The sequence below is a fragment of the Mustela nivalis genome (assembly GCF_964662115.1).
Source record: "Mustela nivalis genome assembly, chromosome: 3".
NCBI classification, from domain to species: Eukaryota; Metazoa; Chordata; class Mammalia; order Carnivora; family Mustelidae; genus Mustela; species Mustela nivalis.
This window is the reverse complement of record NC_139022.1, coordinates 110,958,568-110,976,268: the sequence shown is the minus strand read 5'-3', so window position 1 is coordinate 110,976,268 and position 17,701 is coordinate 110,958,568. Positions and strand designations below refer to the sequence as shown.

The window sequence follows — 17,701 nt, the reverse complement described above, 5'->3', positions numbered from 1 at the left end:
GGCACGGAGAGACCTGTGGGCTGAGGAGGGGCCCCAGGTCAGTGCTGGGGAGTCAATTGCACCATTGCCAGTGGACGTGTCACACACACGGAGACCATGACTGCATCTGCATGGGACGGAGCTTCTAAATGCCTGCATGGGGGCCTGAGAAATTGTGTTTGCACCCAAGTCTCTCAAACTGTAATAGCCTGGTTACCTGGGTGGGGTCTTCCAGGTGGCTTTCACAAATGTGTCTCTTCACTCACCTGTGTTTCTTATTCTGTAAATTAAACTTTTTACTCATGTACATTGTTTATAAAACTATGAATGACTCTGCCTTCACGTCTCCAGCAGTCCTGCTGAGGGATGTGGATGGGATGTGCTGCACGCAGCAGGACACAGTGGCCTGGAGCCTGTGGCTCCCTGGGCTAGAGCCTGTGGCCCTGGTTGCTGGTTAGTCATGGGCCGAGGCTCTGCTGCAGGGGTCAAGCTAGCTACCACTCTGTCCTCCCTGCTCTCAGCCTGCTCCCTTGCACTCCAAAGTCCAGCCTGGCTTGTCCCCCAAAGGAGGGCTCAAAGAAGCCAGGTGGGCGGTAGACAGAACAGGTAAGCAGATGCTGACCCAGGGTTTTATAAGAAATGCTCTCAAGGGCCAGTCCTACTTTGGCCCCCTGAGACTACAGAGGAGATGAGCTGCTTGCTCCTGGGAAGCTTCCAGTCTGGTCGGAGAGATTGGGTGTCCAACAGACCACAAGGGGAGTGGCAGACAGTAAGGGGATAGGCCCTGGATAGTGAGGCTGTGCTCTTGGGGGCCATCAGATAAGGGTGGGCCCCCAGGTCACCTTGTGTCTTAGGATGGCCAGAAACCAAATATGGGGTCCTACTGAGTGACCTGAGGTGGCATCCACCCCCAATAGGGGCAGATGGTCTCCAAAGCTGAGAACTCTGGCTGCTGGCCAGTTCATGACAGCAGGATCGTGATGAATGGTCACCAGCCTTGGAAAGTTGAACACCCCTTCAGGCCCTCCTGTCTACCCTGCCCTGCCCTCCATTTATTTGGGAGTGCCAGGCTCTATACCTAAAAGCACAGCCCTCACCATGGCTCTCAACATCCTCACATCTGCTCTCCTTCCCACCCTGGAAAGCCCAGAAGGAGCATTTGGAGGAGAGCTCTGGGTCCCCAGCAGAGACAGTTACCCTTTATCTCCCCCAGGCAAGGGCAACAGTCCCCACCAAAGTCCACCATCACCTTGATATGACATGACTTCTTCATTGTTCTTAGTTTTAGGAAAGCAATAGCTATTCTTACCTAATGACTCCATCCCTCTCTGCACCTGATCCCCAAGCCCCAACTCTGTATCCTTATGATTCCCTCATTCCATGAAGTCAGCTTTCTCAGAAAAGCCTGGCGCAGAATTACCACCACCTTCAGCCCGAGACTCCTATGGCCTTGGCCACTTATGTCATGCTCCTGAACTAAGATCTCAGGCATATCCCTTCACCTGTCTTAGCAAAACTGTGGCTATTTGTAATTGCTGTGGAAGAACTCATTGTACCTGCTCTGAATTGACTCTGGGCCAATTGGCTCTGGGCCAATTCAGGATTGACAGTGTGAGTGAGAAGTGGTAGGGCAGAAACAGAAGGAGACCCAGGCCAGGCCAAGGCATTTGTACAGAAATGGAAGTGAGGACCCTGACATCTAGGCTAGGGTCTGGAGGGCAGGGAAAAGCTTTTCCTGAAGGAACCCTGCAAGTGGGTCTGAGAAACCCCCCTGATGTAGGGCAGCAAAAGTTGCCAGGACTGCTGTATTTTCTCAGGGACCAAGAAGCTGGGTTAGACTCAGGACAGCCATAGGGTGACTCCAGTCTCACGGCTAGACATGAGGATATACCTGTGAGTGGTCCTGGCTGATAGACTCACCCGGAGTTCAGATTGCTGAGTACCCCAGGACCTAGCAGAGGGTGTGGTTTACAGCAGGAGAACAGGAGAGTTCTTGTTGCCTTTCTCCCACAGAAGCACAGCAGAAACGTTCTCTTTGATCCCTAGGGCCAAGATAAGGCCTAGTAGGCCAGAGTCCCCTGCAGTTGGAAGCAGGTTCATAAACACGCTGGGGTGGCTAAGCTGCCCCCTGCCCTGAGGCCAAGTTACAGGCCAGTCTATGTCCCATTCCCCTAGGGCCCCACCCCTTGAAACTGCGGTGGCCTCCAGGGCGTAGATGAGGCATTCCTCCCTTGAGGACCAGGCCAAACCCTACCCTACTGGGGCCCAGGAGCTTGGAGCAGCAGAGCAATATTGTCTAGGAAAAGGGGGAGCAGGGGAGCTGAAGGCGGGACCAAGTCCCATGGTGTCCACAGCAGATGCAGCCTTTGTCGCCTTCCTTCCAGGTCCCCAAATGCTTTCTTGGCACGAAGTGCTAGTGTCCTGCCCCAGGCAGGCTCTTGCAAACGTCCTTCCCAGGCCTCAAATTTCTTCCTCTGCTGACAGCCTGATACTGTGGGAGCCATCTGGGTACTGGGCACAGACAGGTGTGGGTTGGAATCCAGGCTCCATACTTTTTAGCTGAGTCATCGGGCAACCACCCTATACCATCTGAGCTTTGCTCACCTGGTCTGCAAACAAGGTGGTGTGGGCGCCAGTAGGATAGTGTGTTGGGGTGTGGGGGGGTGGTACCTGCTGCAGAGGGAGCACCCCAGACCTTTGTTGTCATTACGTAGCCAGAATTTAAGGTCCTTCCCCATTCCTCCCATTAGTGAGCCTGTGGAACCGGAGGAGGGCTGGAGGGCTGGATTTCTGCCTCTCCTCTTATACGCAATCCCTGTATCCTTGCCTCATTACCTCTAGTATCCCCCAACTGAAATTAAACTGTTAGCATAGACTCCCTAGGCCTGCCACCCCCCTAAGCCTACAGAAGTGGGGGCTGCTTCTACAATCCCGACCCCCAGAATATCAGCAGAAATGGGTCTCTTGGGAGCTGCCTGGAGCTAGGAAAACAACATGGCCGGCCAGCTATGCCCTGCCTTAGACTTGGCCTCACAAGAGAACCCTAGCTGGCAAAGACAAACCTCACTCTGCCCTGTAGGCTTAATCCTGGAAGAGCGAGTGCATCAGCTCCCCGTTCTCTTGTCCTTGTGACCACTGGCATTAGTGGGAAGAGGTCAGTGCGGGGGTCCAATGAATTTCATGCATCCTCACCATGGAGGGTGAGTCGTGCCTGAGTTAAGCAAGCACATTACATCTGACAGAGACAAAGCCTCCCTGGGTGTTTCCACAGGGCTGTTGAGGAAAACTGTACCCTGCGAATACAATTTTGGAATCTGCATAAAGTGTGAAAGAAGACCAAATTGTCCCAGAGAATGATAGGTTAAGCATGGCCCAGCCCCCACAGCCAGCAGGGTTCACTTCCAGAGGAAAGGACTCCACCTCTAACCAGGCCCAGGACTTTCCCTTGTCTTCGGCAGTCCCTGCCTAAAACCTCCAGAGATCTGAGGAAGCTCTTATCTTGCACACAGCCCGCTGACAGATGTTGAAGACTGATATATCAAGAAGGTATGGTTTGTATCTGTCTTCCCTGAAGATTTTCTGCCTCCTTGACCCTCTCTGTGGGCAGCTAACATATTAGTCTCTTTTTCTTCCTATTATCAAGTGAGCTAAATGAATAAACCAACCCAGTTAAAGTGATACCTTTGGACTAAGGCATTGAAATGCCTATGACTAACCAGAAATATCCCCGAATGTCCATAGATTTAACAGGAGTTCTAGCTGGTATGACCATGCCCCAATTTGCCACTTTACCCCAATGGAAAGTGGTCTTAATGACAATGTTATCACAACTCCAACAAAACAGATCTTTCATTGACCTCTTGGATTCTTTAGTCAAGACTTTCCACCATTAGTGCTTAGGCCAAAACTCTTGGGAATGAGCCACAAAAGCTTTAACAGACCCCAAGAATGACCTTAAACTATTATGACCAAATTTGGCTCCCATTATATTGATGTTGCTTTGTTCAGCCACTGACTGGCTCATGAGTTAGTGTCAGATGCTGTCACAGGTACTTTCTCCCCATCAGGCCTGGGCCAAGGTCCATGGCAGGGGGTGATGGGACAGATTGGAAGGTCTGGTTTTATCCCACACTGCTTCTCCAGGCCTGGTCCCCAGAACCCAGCTGCCTTGTGATGGGAGCAAGTAGTGTTTGGGAGTTCCTCCCCAGACATATCAGGGAGTTCTCAACTTTTTAGGACTCCTCAGATAAGAGCTAGAAAATGTCAGGACTTTGCCTTGGCTTTGGAGACTGGAGGCCACCTGCTACTTACAAGCATGACAAGATCAAGCAACAATACTTTCTGAGCTTGGCAGAATATATCAGACTGATCCTTGCCCATTTTCTAGGCTTTTCATCATTTTCTCACTCAGCCTTTCCTTCCCCACCAGGGGTCCATACTCCTTCCAGAGGGCTGGGCCCAGGAAGGGGATCTAAGTCCAAGCAATTTCTGAGACTAAGACTGGGGAGAAGTGTCCCAGGGCTTGGTTTCCCTGAGTAACCCCCTTACTGCCATGACCTCACTCCCTAGATGATGCTAGTGCTATCAGCTGATTTCCCTTGGCCAGCCTGCCTGCTGCTGGATACTGTTTATGCCTCAGGGCCAGGGACCGGGGGTGGGGAGACATGAAAAAAGCCCATATCCAGAACTTGCCCTCAGTCATTCCTTTAACTAGGCCTTATCTGAGGGGAGTACTGCCATATGGTAGTGGTTCCCAATCTGTGGTTTTCAGAAACATACTCCTTCACAGAGATTTTGTGTGCTTAAACTCAGCCAGAACCCTGAGAAGAAACGAAGGAAACCTGCTTCATGTGAGGTTATCCAAGATTTTCCTAACACTTTTGTGCACAGACCTGTCATATAGTATACTGTAGGGCTTGTATTCAGCACCAGTGTAGCTATTGCTGGCCATCAAAATAGCAAAATACTCTTGAATTGGCAGGTAAATAGCCCCAAGTCCGTCCCTAGTGTCCACCAGCCACCCCAGCCTCTGCTTCTCAGATTTGTCCCCAATCCAGTATCTATCTGTACTGTCCAATGTGGTAGCCATTGTCCACCTGGGGCTATTTGCATTTTAATTAAGAATTCAGTTGCTCCATTGCACTGGCCATAGTTCCAGCACTCAGTTGACATATGTGACTTTGCCACTGCCTACTATAGTGGACAGTGTAGAGAAAGGAAATGTCCAGAACTAGATCAGTAATGCCTAGCACAACGGGCCTCCGGAACCAGTTTTGGGCTGGTGTCTGTGGTGGTTGTCCATGACCAGGCCAGTACCGGGTGTTAACTTTTTTGAAGTAGCATCTGAATACATTTGGATTTGAGTTTAGAAGGACATAAAGTTTATGGCAAGGTACTCAGAACTCAAAACCTAACACTCTCCAGGCTTTAGAGCCCCAGTTCAACTCACAGCCTGGCTATAAAGCCAAGGGCAAGTGACTGCATCTATAGACTGCATCTATATGAGCATGTCTGTATGCTAGGATTGTCCCCTCTTCCTGTCACCTTCTCTGTGAACATAACTCAAGGTTTCTGCAGTAGGTGCGTGTCACTGCTCACCCCGAGTCAGGTGCAGGCAGGATGCCCAGAATGAGTTCTTCAGAATGTCACTATCAAAAGTAAAACCATCTGCAGTTTATCTCTAAATAAAAGGCCACACCCTTTATAAACAATTAACTTTTTATAAAAAGACAAATGTACATATTTACACACATGTATGTATGTGGTCACACATGATTTAGTGATTAGATGGTATTTCCAATTTTTAAAATCACACCAAGGCGCTCACACTTCCCTCCCAGGGCCTGCTGAGGGCTGCTGGGGCCTGCCTGAGGGGGGCAGGTGGGCGCAGGGCAAGGCACGATATAAATAAATGCAAGGCTGAGAGCTTGGGGGAGTCGTTAGTGTACACCTTGATCAGGAAAGTGGCAAGGTCCACCAGAAAAAGTGCCATTTTTTTTCCCAAGCCCCTCAGCCCGAACAGGACAGAGCTCCTCTGAGGCTGAGGGAGCACTGTCCTGCAGGGTCCCGTTTTCCTTCACATTTCGCTGGCTTTGGAACAGTCCCTAGGGCTCAGCTGGGAAGGGAGGGGGATTCTTTGGGAACAGGATTCACTTAGTGCAATCGTCTCTTAGTGCAGAGTCAGCCCTGGGGTCAGCGCTGTGTTTTTCTGAGGTCACTGGTCTGTTCCCTTGGGCCACCTCAGTGACAGTGAGACCCTCTCTCAGCAGCTCGGCTTAGAGGGAAAAGCTGGAGGCTGACTCCTCTCTGAGACCTCCACCTTCACGTCCTTCTCAGAACCCCATCTTCCCAGGAGCCAGGGCCAGCTTTACCCCGCAAGATAAGCCCAGACCATGGCATGACTGACTGCAAGAGGTCACTATCCTAAGGAGGGAGGCCCCATCCCTGCTCAGCAGTGGAGTAACACTCTGCCATGTCAAGGAGCCCACAGGAGTCCTGTTTCTCTGCATCACAGCTACCGTGATGCCAGGTCCTGCTTGCTTAGGGGAGTAAAAGGGGGCTGGGGCCCAGCTACGGCGCACAAGGAATGGCCTGGATAGAGGGCAGCCTGACTGGGGGCAACAGGCCCTCCAGCCAGTTGGGGTCCATGGTCTTCAGATCTGAAGATATCAGTCCAATATACCCTAGAAGATGTGAAGAAGGCTGTATGAGGATGGAGGATGAAGACAGGTGTGTTCTCCCACCCCCTCAGCCTATCCCGGCCACAGACACAGCTGCCTCTACTGTCCACCCACAGCAGTAAGCCCCCCTCATCTTTAGGCAAATCTAAGTACTTGGGAGCAGCAGCCAATTCACAAGAAGTGTTTAAGAAAAGTGGTTTTCCTCTGCTGCTCCCTGGCCCAGTCCCCCACCTTTTTCCCACCCCCTGCAAACTTCTCCCTTATTGGAGAAATCCTTAGCTCCAGGGACTTCTTACCTCCAGGGCTGTCAACTTCTGGCTCCTCCTTGCAGCTGAAGTCTCCATAGAGAGGGGTGGGCTGGGCCCCGGGTTCATTGAGCAGGTACCCCTTCCCATCCACGTTTGTTGGCTGCCACCCCGTCTGCTCCAAGAGCTATGGACAGAGGAGCAAGAAGCCATCAGCTTACTTCCAGTGCAGACTCATCCTCTGGCCCTGCCTTCAGTGAGCCAAAGCTTCCCTGCCAGTCTCATACCCTTGGCCCTTTGCACATTCTCAGGTGGATGAAGTTGTGGAATGAGGCTAGGAAGAGGCCTGGGAAGGGAGGGTCTGCCCTGGACTCCCACTCCCACATTTACCCTCTGGCACAGAATCTCCAAGACTTTCCCCCTCAACTGGGGGAGAAGGACATACCAAATGGGAATGTGGCTTAATGCAATGGGCAGCATCGTGACTCAAGAAAAGATGTCTAGAAAACCTGGAGATAAAGAGCTACAGCTATGTTTCAAGTTTTCTATGCTGATGAAACAGAGCCTGGGTATAACTACTGCAAAAATGTTTTTATATTCACTTTTAAAACTGAAGGAAAAAAGAAAGAAAGAAAGAAAGAAAGAAAGAAAGAAAGAAAGAAAGAAAGAAAGAAAGAAAGAAAGAAAGAAAGAAAACAAACCTGGAGAATAATTTGCTTTAAAAAAAAAGAAAAGAAAAAGGGAATAAACCCAATCAGATTACAGATCCCAAAGGCTGATTATGAAAACCTAACGTGCACTCCCTAACCAGCGGGGCAGCAGGCCTGGGGTGTGCTGGGGCAGAGGATGCAGGCCAGGGACCCGGTGCAGAGAGTGGCTGACTCAGCACTCTTTCAGGCTCTGGAGCTTTGCTCCTGGGCAGCTGGTCAGAGAGCATGCCTCCCTCCTATCCTCACTTCCACGGTGTCTCTCCCAGTAGCCAAGGAGGGCACCATAGGTGGGAAACCTGTGGGACTATGCAAGCAGTCCAGTCACAGGAGCCGCTGCCTATGCCCTCTCATTTGTAGGCTCTGAGTGGCTTTCTCTTTCCTAAGCAGCCACTTTGAAAGAGTGCCCAGGGAAGAATGGGCTTTACCTTCATGATGTCCTCAGTTAATTTCCCTTCTTCGTCCTCATCAGTTGTGGCTGTGGGTGGGAAGAGCAGAGAGAATGGCTCAGCCCTGCAGCTCGGGCACCACCAGTGCCCTCACCTTTCATGCACACACACACAATGGCCTCCCAGCAGACATCTGCGACCACAGAGATGCCAGAACAGGACACAGTCCTAGTGACTCAGCCTCCTGAACCCCGAAGCCACACCTCTTCCCACCCTCCCCCCCTGCTTCCTTCCTCACCCTCAGAGACTGGGCTGCAGAGGAGGCAGGAAAACTAGCCATCAGAGACCAAAGTGCAGCCCCCAGCTACCTCTCTCTTTCCTCCAGCACAGTCAGCTCCGTCAGTGCCTGGTGGAGTTCTGAGCATCCATCCTCTCTCCCTCAGGGAACCCTTCCCAGGACCCAAACAAGAGGCAGGCAGGCAGCCCTCAAAAGCACATACCTTCTGAAGTGGAGGGCATGGGTGACACCTGGAAGTTGTAGGGGTCACTGGTGCTATCTGGCACAATTTCCACTGGGATGGGCCAGTCAGAGAGCGTACTAGTAACGGCACATGGGGACAGTGCTGAAGGACAGGAGAAACCGCAGGTCAGAACTGTGGGCTTTCTCAGTTTGCAGGACACCCAGCAGCCCTGGCCCTGCTGCCTGCTCCAACTGGCTACTGTCCTCAAGCACAGTGCCCCCTAGACCCAAGAGAAGGAGCCATCCCCATGACCTATGTGCTCTCATGCCAGAACCAGCCCAGCTCACCTGGAGTTAGGTCCCGCTCAACCTCCAAATCCTGCCCTATGTAGCCCTGGGCGGTGTAGCTGCTGTGGTCATCGGGCAGGGTGGAGCTGCTGAGTGCGTCGGAGAAGGTATCAGGACTGGAGTCACCACATGGCTGCAAAGGGAGGGAGGCACTCAGGTCTAGGCTTGCTGTGGCATTTCTTCCCCTGCCCACCCTGACTCCCAGGAGACCAAAGACTAGCAGCTTAGGACCACACTCACCTTCCTCTTGGCCTTGCTCTTAGCATCTCGGCTGGACTTGGACTTCCTCTCTGTGAAGCAGATAGGCTGTCAGTCTTGGGACAGGCCCATCAGCCCCAGCAGCCCTTCTCACCTCCTCCCTACCCCCTTCCCTAATTGTTACCCAAAGACCCAGAGCTCTTGGTTACCTTTCCTCTGGTTCTTGGTGAGGGGCGGGAGCATTCGGTAGACCCGCACGGCTGAGCTGCCCTTGTTCCTGCTCTGGTCCTTCACTTCCTCAATGTCTGGCAGGGAGTTCATGGCACAGCGAAAGTTGGCCTTCCATGTCTTGGGATCTGGCTCCTTTTCCCCTGCTTTGTATCGGCCTAGTGGGCAGAAGAGGGAAGAGGACTATCAGGGCCATAGGTGGGGATCTTCAGCTGCCCCCTGGCTTGGGAGGGGGAAGACAAGAGTAGCCCTGAGCTGTCATACTGCCAGAGACCCACACTGGCCAAACAGCCAGTATTCCTGAGTGACCATCTGCAGGCCTCAGGAGTTCTCAAATGCCCAGGCTCAGCTCAGACACATTCAGCAGGCCTCTCTGAAGGGCCCAGCCAGAAGCACTAGAGGGCCTATATGTCCTAAAGTGCTGTACTGGTGCTATACCATGACCAGTCTCCTTGCTTGGGCTGTCAGCAGTCAGAGAGCAAGTAGGGACTAGGGTTTATCTGATATTTCCAAACACAGGAGTGGACAAAGAGCAGGCATCAAAGAACAGTTCCTGATAGGCATGTTGACTGATCTGAGATGGACCAAGAGCCCCAACCCTCAAGGATAAAAGGAGGTTGCTAACTCTATGGGCCTTGGGTCAGGAGCTTGGTGATCATCAAGAAAATGAAAGACCTGGGTCTCTTTCAGTATCCCAGCTCACAAGTGCTTGTGCCAGGGGGAGCTTTCAACCAGCCACGAACTCCTTGAAATCATACTTTCTAAGATATTGACTTCACAAGTTCCTTTAAGAACTTGGTGAAATGATGGACCTCTTCCCCCAGAAATACAAGTCCGCCCCCTCCTCACCCCCAATTCTGTACACAGTCTCGGGAACTCAGAGACCCCAACAAAGAACCTCTGTGTTAACAGAAGTGACTCCCCTTGTCTCTTCCCTGGACCCTTCAGGGCTGGAGACCAGGGCACACACCTGTGTGAATGGCCCAGCTTCGGAACAGACAGGCATCCTTGTTAATGTCCCAGCCATGTTTGGCAGCATGCTTCCATGGAATCTGGAAGATCATCTCCTCCTGAACGGCATACACACACACACACACACATATATACAAGGCTGTGTCATCTCAGAGGCCACAGGCTTTTTGCATGAGTCTGCCCAGCCCCCCAAGTCTGGGAAAAGTTTGACTTCCCCTTTTCACCCTGACATCTGGCTTGGGTTGACCCATCCTGAGAATGGCTTAAACAGACAACTGTTTAGCTCTCAATCTCTCAGTAGGGACTCTGGGTTCTGAAGAGCTATGGCAACATCAGCTCAGCAAAGGTCTTCCTCTGCATGTTACAGATGTGTGGGACACACACAGAGCACGTTGGGATGCTCTCTGGCTTTCAGCACCAACATGGAAGAGAGGGCTCCACCCATCATACAGGACTGCTTAGGACACCTGGGACCACTGGCTCCTACACAGGGGGTCCTGGCCATATACCTGAGGGAGCCCTCTTCCAGTCTTCGATGCTGACTACCTGTGTGACACTGGCACTGTCACAATACCTCTTGGTCCCTCACTGGTCTCTGTGAAATGAGAAATCACAGTGACAAATATAAAGAATAAGCCCCACTTTTGTCATGATGGTGGTTAACACTATGGATTTTTGAGTGTGACTATTCAGGTTCAAATCTTGGCTTTATCACTTCTTCTGTGAACTCACTGTCTACCTTTCAGTGCCTCAGTTCCCTTATGTGAAAATGGAGACACTAATAGGATCTACTTCACAGGGCTACTGTGAGGACTCAGTGATGCAATATAAGTGAAAGACTTAGCACAGTGTCACACTTGCTTGTAGGGAGTGTACCTTAAGCATGAACTATCTTTATTAATATTATTATTACTACTAAGTCTGCAGGGTCTGTGTTGCCGTTTGTGCACCAGCATAAGGTTTCCTGGGCCTGGGCCAATGGTGCAAGGTTAATTTTTGGGTCTGCTGCTGAACCAGCCATTCTTCTTGTCACTAGTGCCCACTTCTCTGTCTCCTAGCTTCCGGGAACCCTGTAGGATGCTGTGTGTTTGTAGTCTCCCTCAGAAGAGATCAGAACTTCTGGCTCTGCAGATGCTGGGAGGGTCCTGCTGCTAGAAACTGTCAGTGCCCTCAGGTGAGTGCCTCCTCCACTCCGAAAAAGGAAGGCAGAAGTTGCTTAAGTGCAGTCCAAGGCTGGGTCTTGCATCCCCCCTGCACGCAGGACCCACTGGGAAGCACATCTGCCTCCTCCCCATCACTTCCCTTTTTGAGCTGTATCTGAACCCTTGGTCCCCCAAAGAACATGTGTTAAAATAGCAGCAGAAAAACCCAAAAGGTTACACTCACTTTATTGATCCAGATCAGCCCTGGGATCTGGTTGGAATTAATCTGCATCTCTAGCCAGGGTCTCATGCGCATCCGAGTGATGGGCATGTTGGCTGTAAAGAGAAAACAGAGGCTCTGGTTTGGAGTCTGTAGAGCAGCCCCTTAGGCACTACTTGCCGGCCATCTATCACCACCCCTACCACCACCCCTACCCCCACCCCTCCAAGGTCATTCAGTTACTTTCCTATGCCTTCCACCAAGTACCAAGTACTACAATCATGGGGGAAGGGGCTTTCACCGTTATAAAACTGCCCTCTAAATATTTTCAACATCTTGGGCAAAAACACTTAAGCCCCTTCCCCCACACTCCTCTAAACCTTCTTGGGAGGAGACAGGAATGCAAGTGATAGTTTCAGGATTTATGTGCAGGAAAAACAGATAAAATACACAGATATCTTAATACCAGAACTTTCCTCCCAAATTCAAATCCTTTGGGAAGGGAGAGGCTCCTTTTGGTTGATGCCAATAAATTCCCCTACTTGAGTTTCTGCCACTACCACTAGCTGTGCACCTTCCCTAGTGGCAGGCAGTCACCCCGCACTCTACCCGTCACCCCCACCCCACCCCCATCTAATCTACGCTGCTCCAGACAAGGTACCCCTCCGGCCCTGCTCCCTTCCTCCGCTTGGTAGCCAAAGGAACACCTGTGGCGCCTCTTCCAAAGCCCCAGCAGGTCCGCCAGCCATCCAGGGCATCAAGCCCCAGCCCCCAACACCTGCACATACGGCCAGAAACCTAAGGCCTGGGCGCAGAGCTGGGACCGCGGAAAGCCCGCGCGAGAGGCACCGGGCGCCCACGCGCGGACGTATACTCAAGTCCCCGGCACCGCTCACGGATGCGCGCGACAAACCTACCGAGCCACCCAGAAGGCCGGGTGGCTCCGCGCACAGAGATCTGCGACAGCGGCAGGGCGCCGGCAACCTCGGCTCGTGGGCGGTCCACGCCGCGCGGCCCGCCCTCCCCGCGCTGCCGCTCGCCGCTCCTCCAGCGCCCTCCCGAGACCGCGCGGGGCCCCAGGCAACGCCGCGCGCCCGCGACTCTCCCGGCTAGGGTTGCCGGCCCCCACTTCCTGGTGCCCTGCGCGCCTTTGTTCGACGCCACCGGTCCCCCCCGCAGCGAAGGCGGGCTCACCTCTGCAGCGGGCGCTATCCAGAGGCTGCGCCCGAAGGTCCTGGCGCGGCTGGGGCAGCTGTGTCCGCGCCGGGAGCGCAGTTCCGGGAGGTAGCGCGGGAAGGCAGAGGATGCCTGGGTCGAGGGGCCGTTGGGCACGGCTGGCCTTGGCTTGGCACGGCTCCTGCTGGCCTGTGCTCGACCGGGTTTAGGCGCACGTCCTGCCTCGACGAAGGAGTGGCGCGCTCTGCCGGGGCAGCGGCGCCGGCGAGAAATCTAAACACTTAGCGGGATTCCCCCAACCCAGGCCCGGCCCCGCCTCCTAAAGAGCCGCGAGGGCGCCTATTGGTCGGTGCCGCCCCATCATTTCGGGGAAATCAGGCTGTTGTAGAGCTAGCGGCGAAGGGGAAGTACAGGGCGGCTGCTCCTCCCCACCCCCTCCGGCCCGGCGCCGCCGCCCTGGGGCGACCGCGGGCCCGCCCCGTCCGCTCCCACTCCACCCCCACCCCAGCTAGCCCGGGAGAAAGCTGTCCTGGAAAGCCGAAGGCCCCCGGCCCGCAGTTACTCCCCTCACTCCGTATTCTCCCAGCCTGCTTGATTCTGTGGCCAACTCTTCACCCTCCTCTCCTGGGGGTGGGGGACTTCAGTCTTCTGAGCGCAGGTGAGGTGGTTACCCGGGCACCTGCCGTCCTCTTCAGGGTGAACTTACCGGGATTGAATCCCTGTAAACTAGCCTGGTTCCTCAAGCCTGCTCATGCTGTGCCGAGAAAGAAGGGCCTGGGCCCTCATACTCCCCCCTTCTCGAGCGGTGACCCACCTCTAGGGCACTCACCTCCATTGACGAAGTAAGGGAAAGCCTAATCTGCCTGGGGTGCTGCCTTGGGTCCTGCCTGGGGCTGCCGGAGGAGAGGAACGGCTGGTCGCTGTAGGTGCACCTGACATGGGACTGGGAACTTCAGTCTCCTCAACTATAAAATAAGAAGCCCAATCTCGCTGGTTTACAGCGACGGAGAAATTATGTCTGTAAAACACCCTGCCGCACTTGGGGACAGCAGGTGCTCGCGGCTTTTGAGGTCCCTGCCCAGAGACTAACAATGGCAGAGAGGCACCTCCCCCTCTTGTGGGTCTACATCCTTGGAACTGCCATTCAGCTGACTTTAGGGAAAGGAAGGATTTCAGAGAAGCCTCCACTGTTGAATTGGGGTAGGGCTTGGGTAGCCTTGTTCCTGCTAGCACTCCAGCCTTAGGCCACCTACACAGCCTCACATGGCCCTTGCATTGGGAGCTCCTTCTTAGCTGCATTGGTATTGCCTGGGGTCCTCAGCAGAGAGATTCTGGGCAGCATGGGGGAAATTGCTTAGGGATGGTCAAGGCCATGGATGTGGCCAAAGAGTTGAGGAACCCAGGTCCCAGGCTCTTGGGAAGGGCAACTACTTAACTCTTGTGCTTTAAAATAGACCTTGCCCCACTTGTACTCCTAGAGACTGGACTGAGTGTTCATTTTCCATCCAGAACTCTGGCCCAGCATGTTCCTTCCTCACCTTCCCCAAAGCTGCTGACTCAGAAGTCAATTGCTCCCCTAGGCTGGGCTGGCCCTGTCATTCCCCTCACCCAGCTCTCCCTTCACAGCAGCAGCACCCAGTTGCAATGGTGCAGGCTATAAATAGACTCGTTGATGCAGCATTCCACCTGTCAGTCACTCTACTGACTCCCTCCCACAGAGGAAATGGATGGGTTAATCCAATTCTGGTGCACTAGAATCTGATGCTATGATAACATGAAGCTTGGTTCCCAAGACACCACCAAGAATGGGTCAGAGCGGTTTCCCAGAGTGCGGTGGGTACAGTCACTTAGGCAAAAAGGCAGGAGGAACTGCAAGGAAGGAGCCTAGATGGCTGTTAAGAAAAACGGAAGACCCAGAAGCCCAGCAAGGCATAGAAGTGTTGGGGTGCTTTAAATGGCAGATGGAGTGGTAACCCACTACAGAAATCAAGACCTTTGGAGCCAGAAGAGCAGAAAGCAGGCGTCTCCTGAGTTGTGAAGTCTGTTCTCTATGCAGCAAATGGATGCTTGTCCTGTCTCTAAGAACCTGATATAGTGAATGGAAAATTCAAAATGAGATCAGGGAAAGGAAGTTTGCACCTCATGTGTCTCATAAATTGATCAGAATGACCCTTTAAAGGCAATAGGAGCCTGTAAAAAGTGCTTTAAAACAAGAACTTTATTTTAATTCACAGATAATAATCTGTATCTGTATATCTTTCCATGTCATGGAGTGTACTTCTACAATACAATTTGTAATGGTATATTTTATTCTGTAATAAGGATAAATAAAAACTTACTGATTAATCTCCTGTTGTAGGATATTTAGGTTATTTCCATATTTTCCTAATACAGACAACACTGTGTAGCTAAATCTTGCCCATGTCAATTTTTTTGCTTAGGAGAAATTCCCCAATGTTAGAATTTACTGATGAAATTGTCATTTACATATTTGATAGGGTGTATGACCTTTTTTTTCTTTTTAACTTCTAAGTCTAGGGATTCTTTTTTGATATTGAAGCCTGTAGGAATCTGCTTATCATGATCAAGGGTGCTACACTACCAGTCAATGAAATAAAACACCCCAGTTAAGTGTCCCAAATTTTTGTTGTAACAGCTCTTGAATCCATTCTAAAATGTATCACACATTTCCTATGATGCTAAGCAAAACAGAGCCTTCCCTAGGTTTTTCTTAGTAATTCAAGGCCAGGCCTTTAGTCCTCTCTGACTCAAAATACTCATCTTCTGTCATTTCAGCCATCCCCTGTGGAAAGTTAGCCTCCAAACACAAGCTCTGGTTGCCTTTTGGACACTACACTACAGCCCTATCCACAGATTCACAGAGACACAAGCACAACTCTTGGCCTCCCTCCCCTTTCTACACTAACCCTAGCAGCTTTCTCTCATCCTAATTCCAGCTCCTTCCTGGTTAAAGTCTTTTCCTATCCTCCTCCCTTCTTTGCCTCACCTGGTCCTCCAGATCTTTCTTCCCTGCATCCTTGTGTTTTCACATACCAGGACCAGATGGTTACTGCTACAGCCTATCCTCAGGCCTCCCTCCCTCCAGGGCGGGCCTACCCCTCTAGATGCCTCTGCACTAGGATGATCTGCCTAACTCTGTTTGATCCCCTAAAAATTCAGGTCCACCAGGAGCTTCTCAGTTTTCCCGAGACTCCTTAGCCCCACATTCAGGTCGCTGCTCACTCTAATTTCCCAGGTAATCAGGTTGATACCAACCTGATCTCCCCCAGCTCCCCTACCCTTGGCAGAAACTAGAGAGCAGTGGAAAGAACACAGGATTTGGGTCTGAAAGCCTGGGTTCATGTGCTTTTGTCACTTGCCATGTGGCCCTAGGCAAGTTACTGTTCCTCTCTGGGCCTCTCTCTGTATTCTCTGTAAAAGAGACAGTCTGCCTATCTCTCCTAATTATTATGAAGATGAAATTGGATAGACTGTCAAACTTCCTAAATGGTAAAACGTGAGCAAAATGACATGTATTAACAGTAGTGCGTAAACCTCTCACTGCATTTCTGTTCTTTGAACACACTATCTTTCCCTTCATGTCTTTGCTCCTTCCATTTGCTCCTCATCCCTATCTTCCTCTGGTGTTTGGCAACACTCACACACACACACCCCTCTCAGTCTCATCCCCACCCCCCTTCCTATCCCCATACAACACACAAAGTGTCAGTCTCCATTTCTGGGCCCAGAGGAAATTCATGGTCCTCTAGGAAGAACCCCCAAAGCTGCTACCAGACCAAATTCCTTCCCTGCCTTGTAAACCCCTAGTTCTTAACTTTCATGCTTCCTTTTCTGCACTTACCACCTGGGTGGTGAACTTCTAGAGAACAAAGTCTGCATTTTTCTGCAAGAGACCTACCTGAGTAGGTTCCTCACATCTGCAGGTGGAGTTAGCTGGGGTTAGCTCTGGTCTTACTCACAGCATGCCTCCCTCCATACCATTACTTAATAAGGATAATTTGCACTGTATTAGGCCCTGGAGTTTTCTAGGTTGGCGGAGCCTCCTTTGAGGTGATTTCTGCAATAGGGATGCAGGGGTCAAGATCACCCCTATAGGAGCCTCTTCCCCATGACCATTCCAGTCCATAGCTCCCTCCGTTGGGCTCTCAGAACACAGTGTTCACATCCTGGGGAGGTGGGGCTCCAGTTAGCTCTGAAGTGCAGAACTCAGCGAGGCTTTCACCAGGTTTTTGAAAGTAGGAGGGCACTGGGTCTCTATGGAGCAGGCTACCCAGCGAGAAAGCCATGGTTCCCAAAGCAGATGAACCCACAGCATGCCTTCTAGCCTTCCAGCTCCTAAGGGAGGGCTTTCTAAGATCCTCAAAATTCCTTCCAGCCATCATTTCGATTTTGACAGCAAACCTGGAGGCAGGCAGTCCTAACCTGTGAAGTGCAGAACACAAGTCAGGCATAAAATCGTCCGAAAGCACTGAAAAGCTTGGAGAATCCAGCCCTCATCACCCGCCTGAAAGGAACCTAGTTGGAAGAACAAAAGTCGTTTCTTAATTCATTCAACAAATATGAATCTCACTCCTGCTCTGGGTCAGCTCCGGGTTTGGCTCAAGACGAGCGCCTCCCCTCTCAACACTCTGGCAAAAATGCTGTAAGACACAGCAAATAAGCGTTGTGCTCTTACAAAAATCCTAAATACAGAGTGGGAGGCTGCAGCTGGTTGCACCTAGGGGGTCCTGCGATGGAAGAGTGGGCCAGGAATCGCTTCAGCGCTGTGGACTGTTCCGGAACCTCGGAGGGGGAGCGGGTGTCAGTGTGGGCTGCCGCTGATGCCCTGTGCAGTTTCATTTCTTATAAACACTGGGTTGGGAGGAAAGAGGCCTCAGCTCTCCATCCGCCCCGTGGGGCCCCGGACCGGGGGCGGCGGGTGCTCTGGGGCCAGGCC

The 17,701-nt window shown here is 52.0% G+C and overlaps 2 protein-coding genes across 5 annotated transcripts in view; one reads left to right on the top strand and one right to left on the bottom strand.

Annotated features, from left to right (window-relative positions):
- RAD50 (RAD50 double strand break repair protein) overlaps window positions 1-17,701 on the top strand; it is a 182,454-nt gene that overhangs the window by 25,205 nt on the left and 139,548 nt on the right. The window lies entirely within an intron of this gene.
- IRF1 (interferon regulatory factor 1) lies at window positions 5,680-17,545 on the bottom strand. 2 transcript variants are annotated; one of them, XM_082725756.1, is made up of 13 exons: window positions 17,188-17,545; window positions 16,664-16,822; window positions 13,574-13,637; window positions 12,763-12,988; window positions 11,593-11,684; window positions 10,205-10,304; window positions 9,216-9,392; window positions 9,049-9,098; window positions 8,809-8,941; window positions 8,501-8,623; window positions 8,040-8,089; window positions 6,956-7,091; window positions 5,680-6,662 (listed from the first exon to the last, which is right to left on the bottom strand). In XM_082725756.1, the coding sequence occupies exons 5-13, from the start codon at window positions 11,677-11,679 to the stop codon at window positions 6,550-6,552; spliced, it is 969 nt and encodes a 322-aa protein (XP_082581882.1). In that variant the 5' UTR covers window positions 11,680-11,684; window positions 12,763-12,988; window positions 13,574-13,637; window positions 16,664-16,822; window positions 17,188-17,545; the 3' UTR covers window positions 5,680-6,549. The 2 variants fall into 2 exon arrangements, with proteins under 2 accessions (XP_082581882.1, XP_082581881.1); XM_082725755.1 differs by lacking the exons at window positions 16,664-16,822; window positions 17,188-17,545 and having other exon boundaries at window positions 13,574-15,152.

Bases quoted from the DNA above. Each gene is read 5' to 3' on its own strand.
- IRF1 (XM_082725756.1), bottom strand. From the start codon at position 11,679: ATGCCCATCACTCGGATGCGCATGAGACCCTGGCTAGAGATGCAGATT. The intron at 8,624-8,808 runs GTGAGCTGGGCT...CCTGTCCTTCAG, and splicing joins TGAGCGGGACCTAACTCCAG to CACTGTCCCCATGTGCCGTT. The intron at 8,090-8,500 runs GTATGTGCTTTT...TCCCACCCACAG, and splicing joins CATGCCCTCCACTTCAGAAG to CCACAACTGATGAGGACGAA.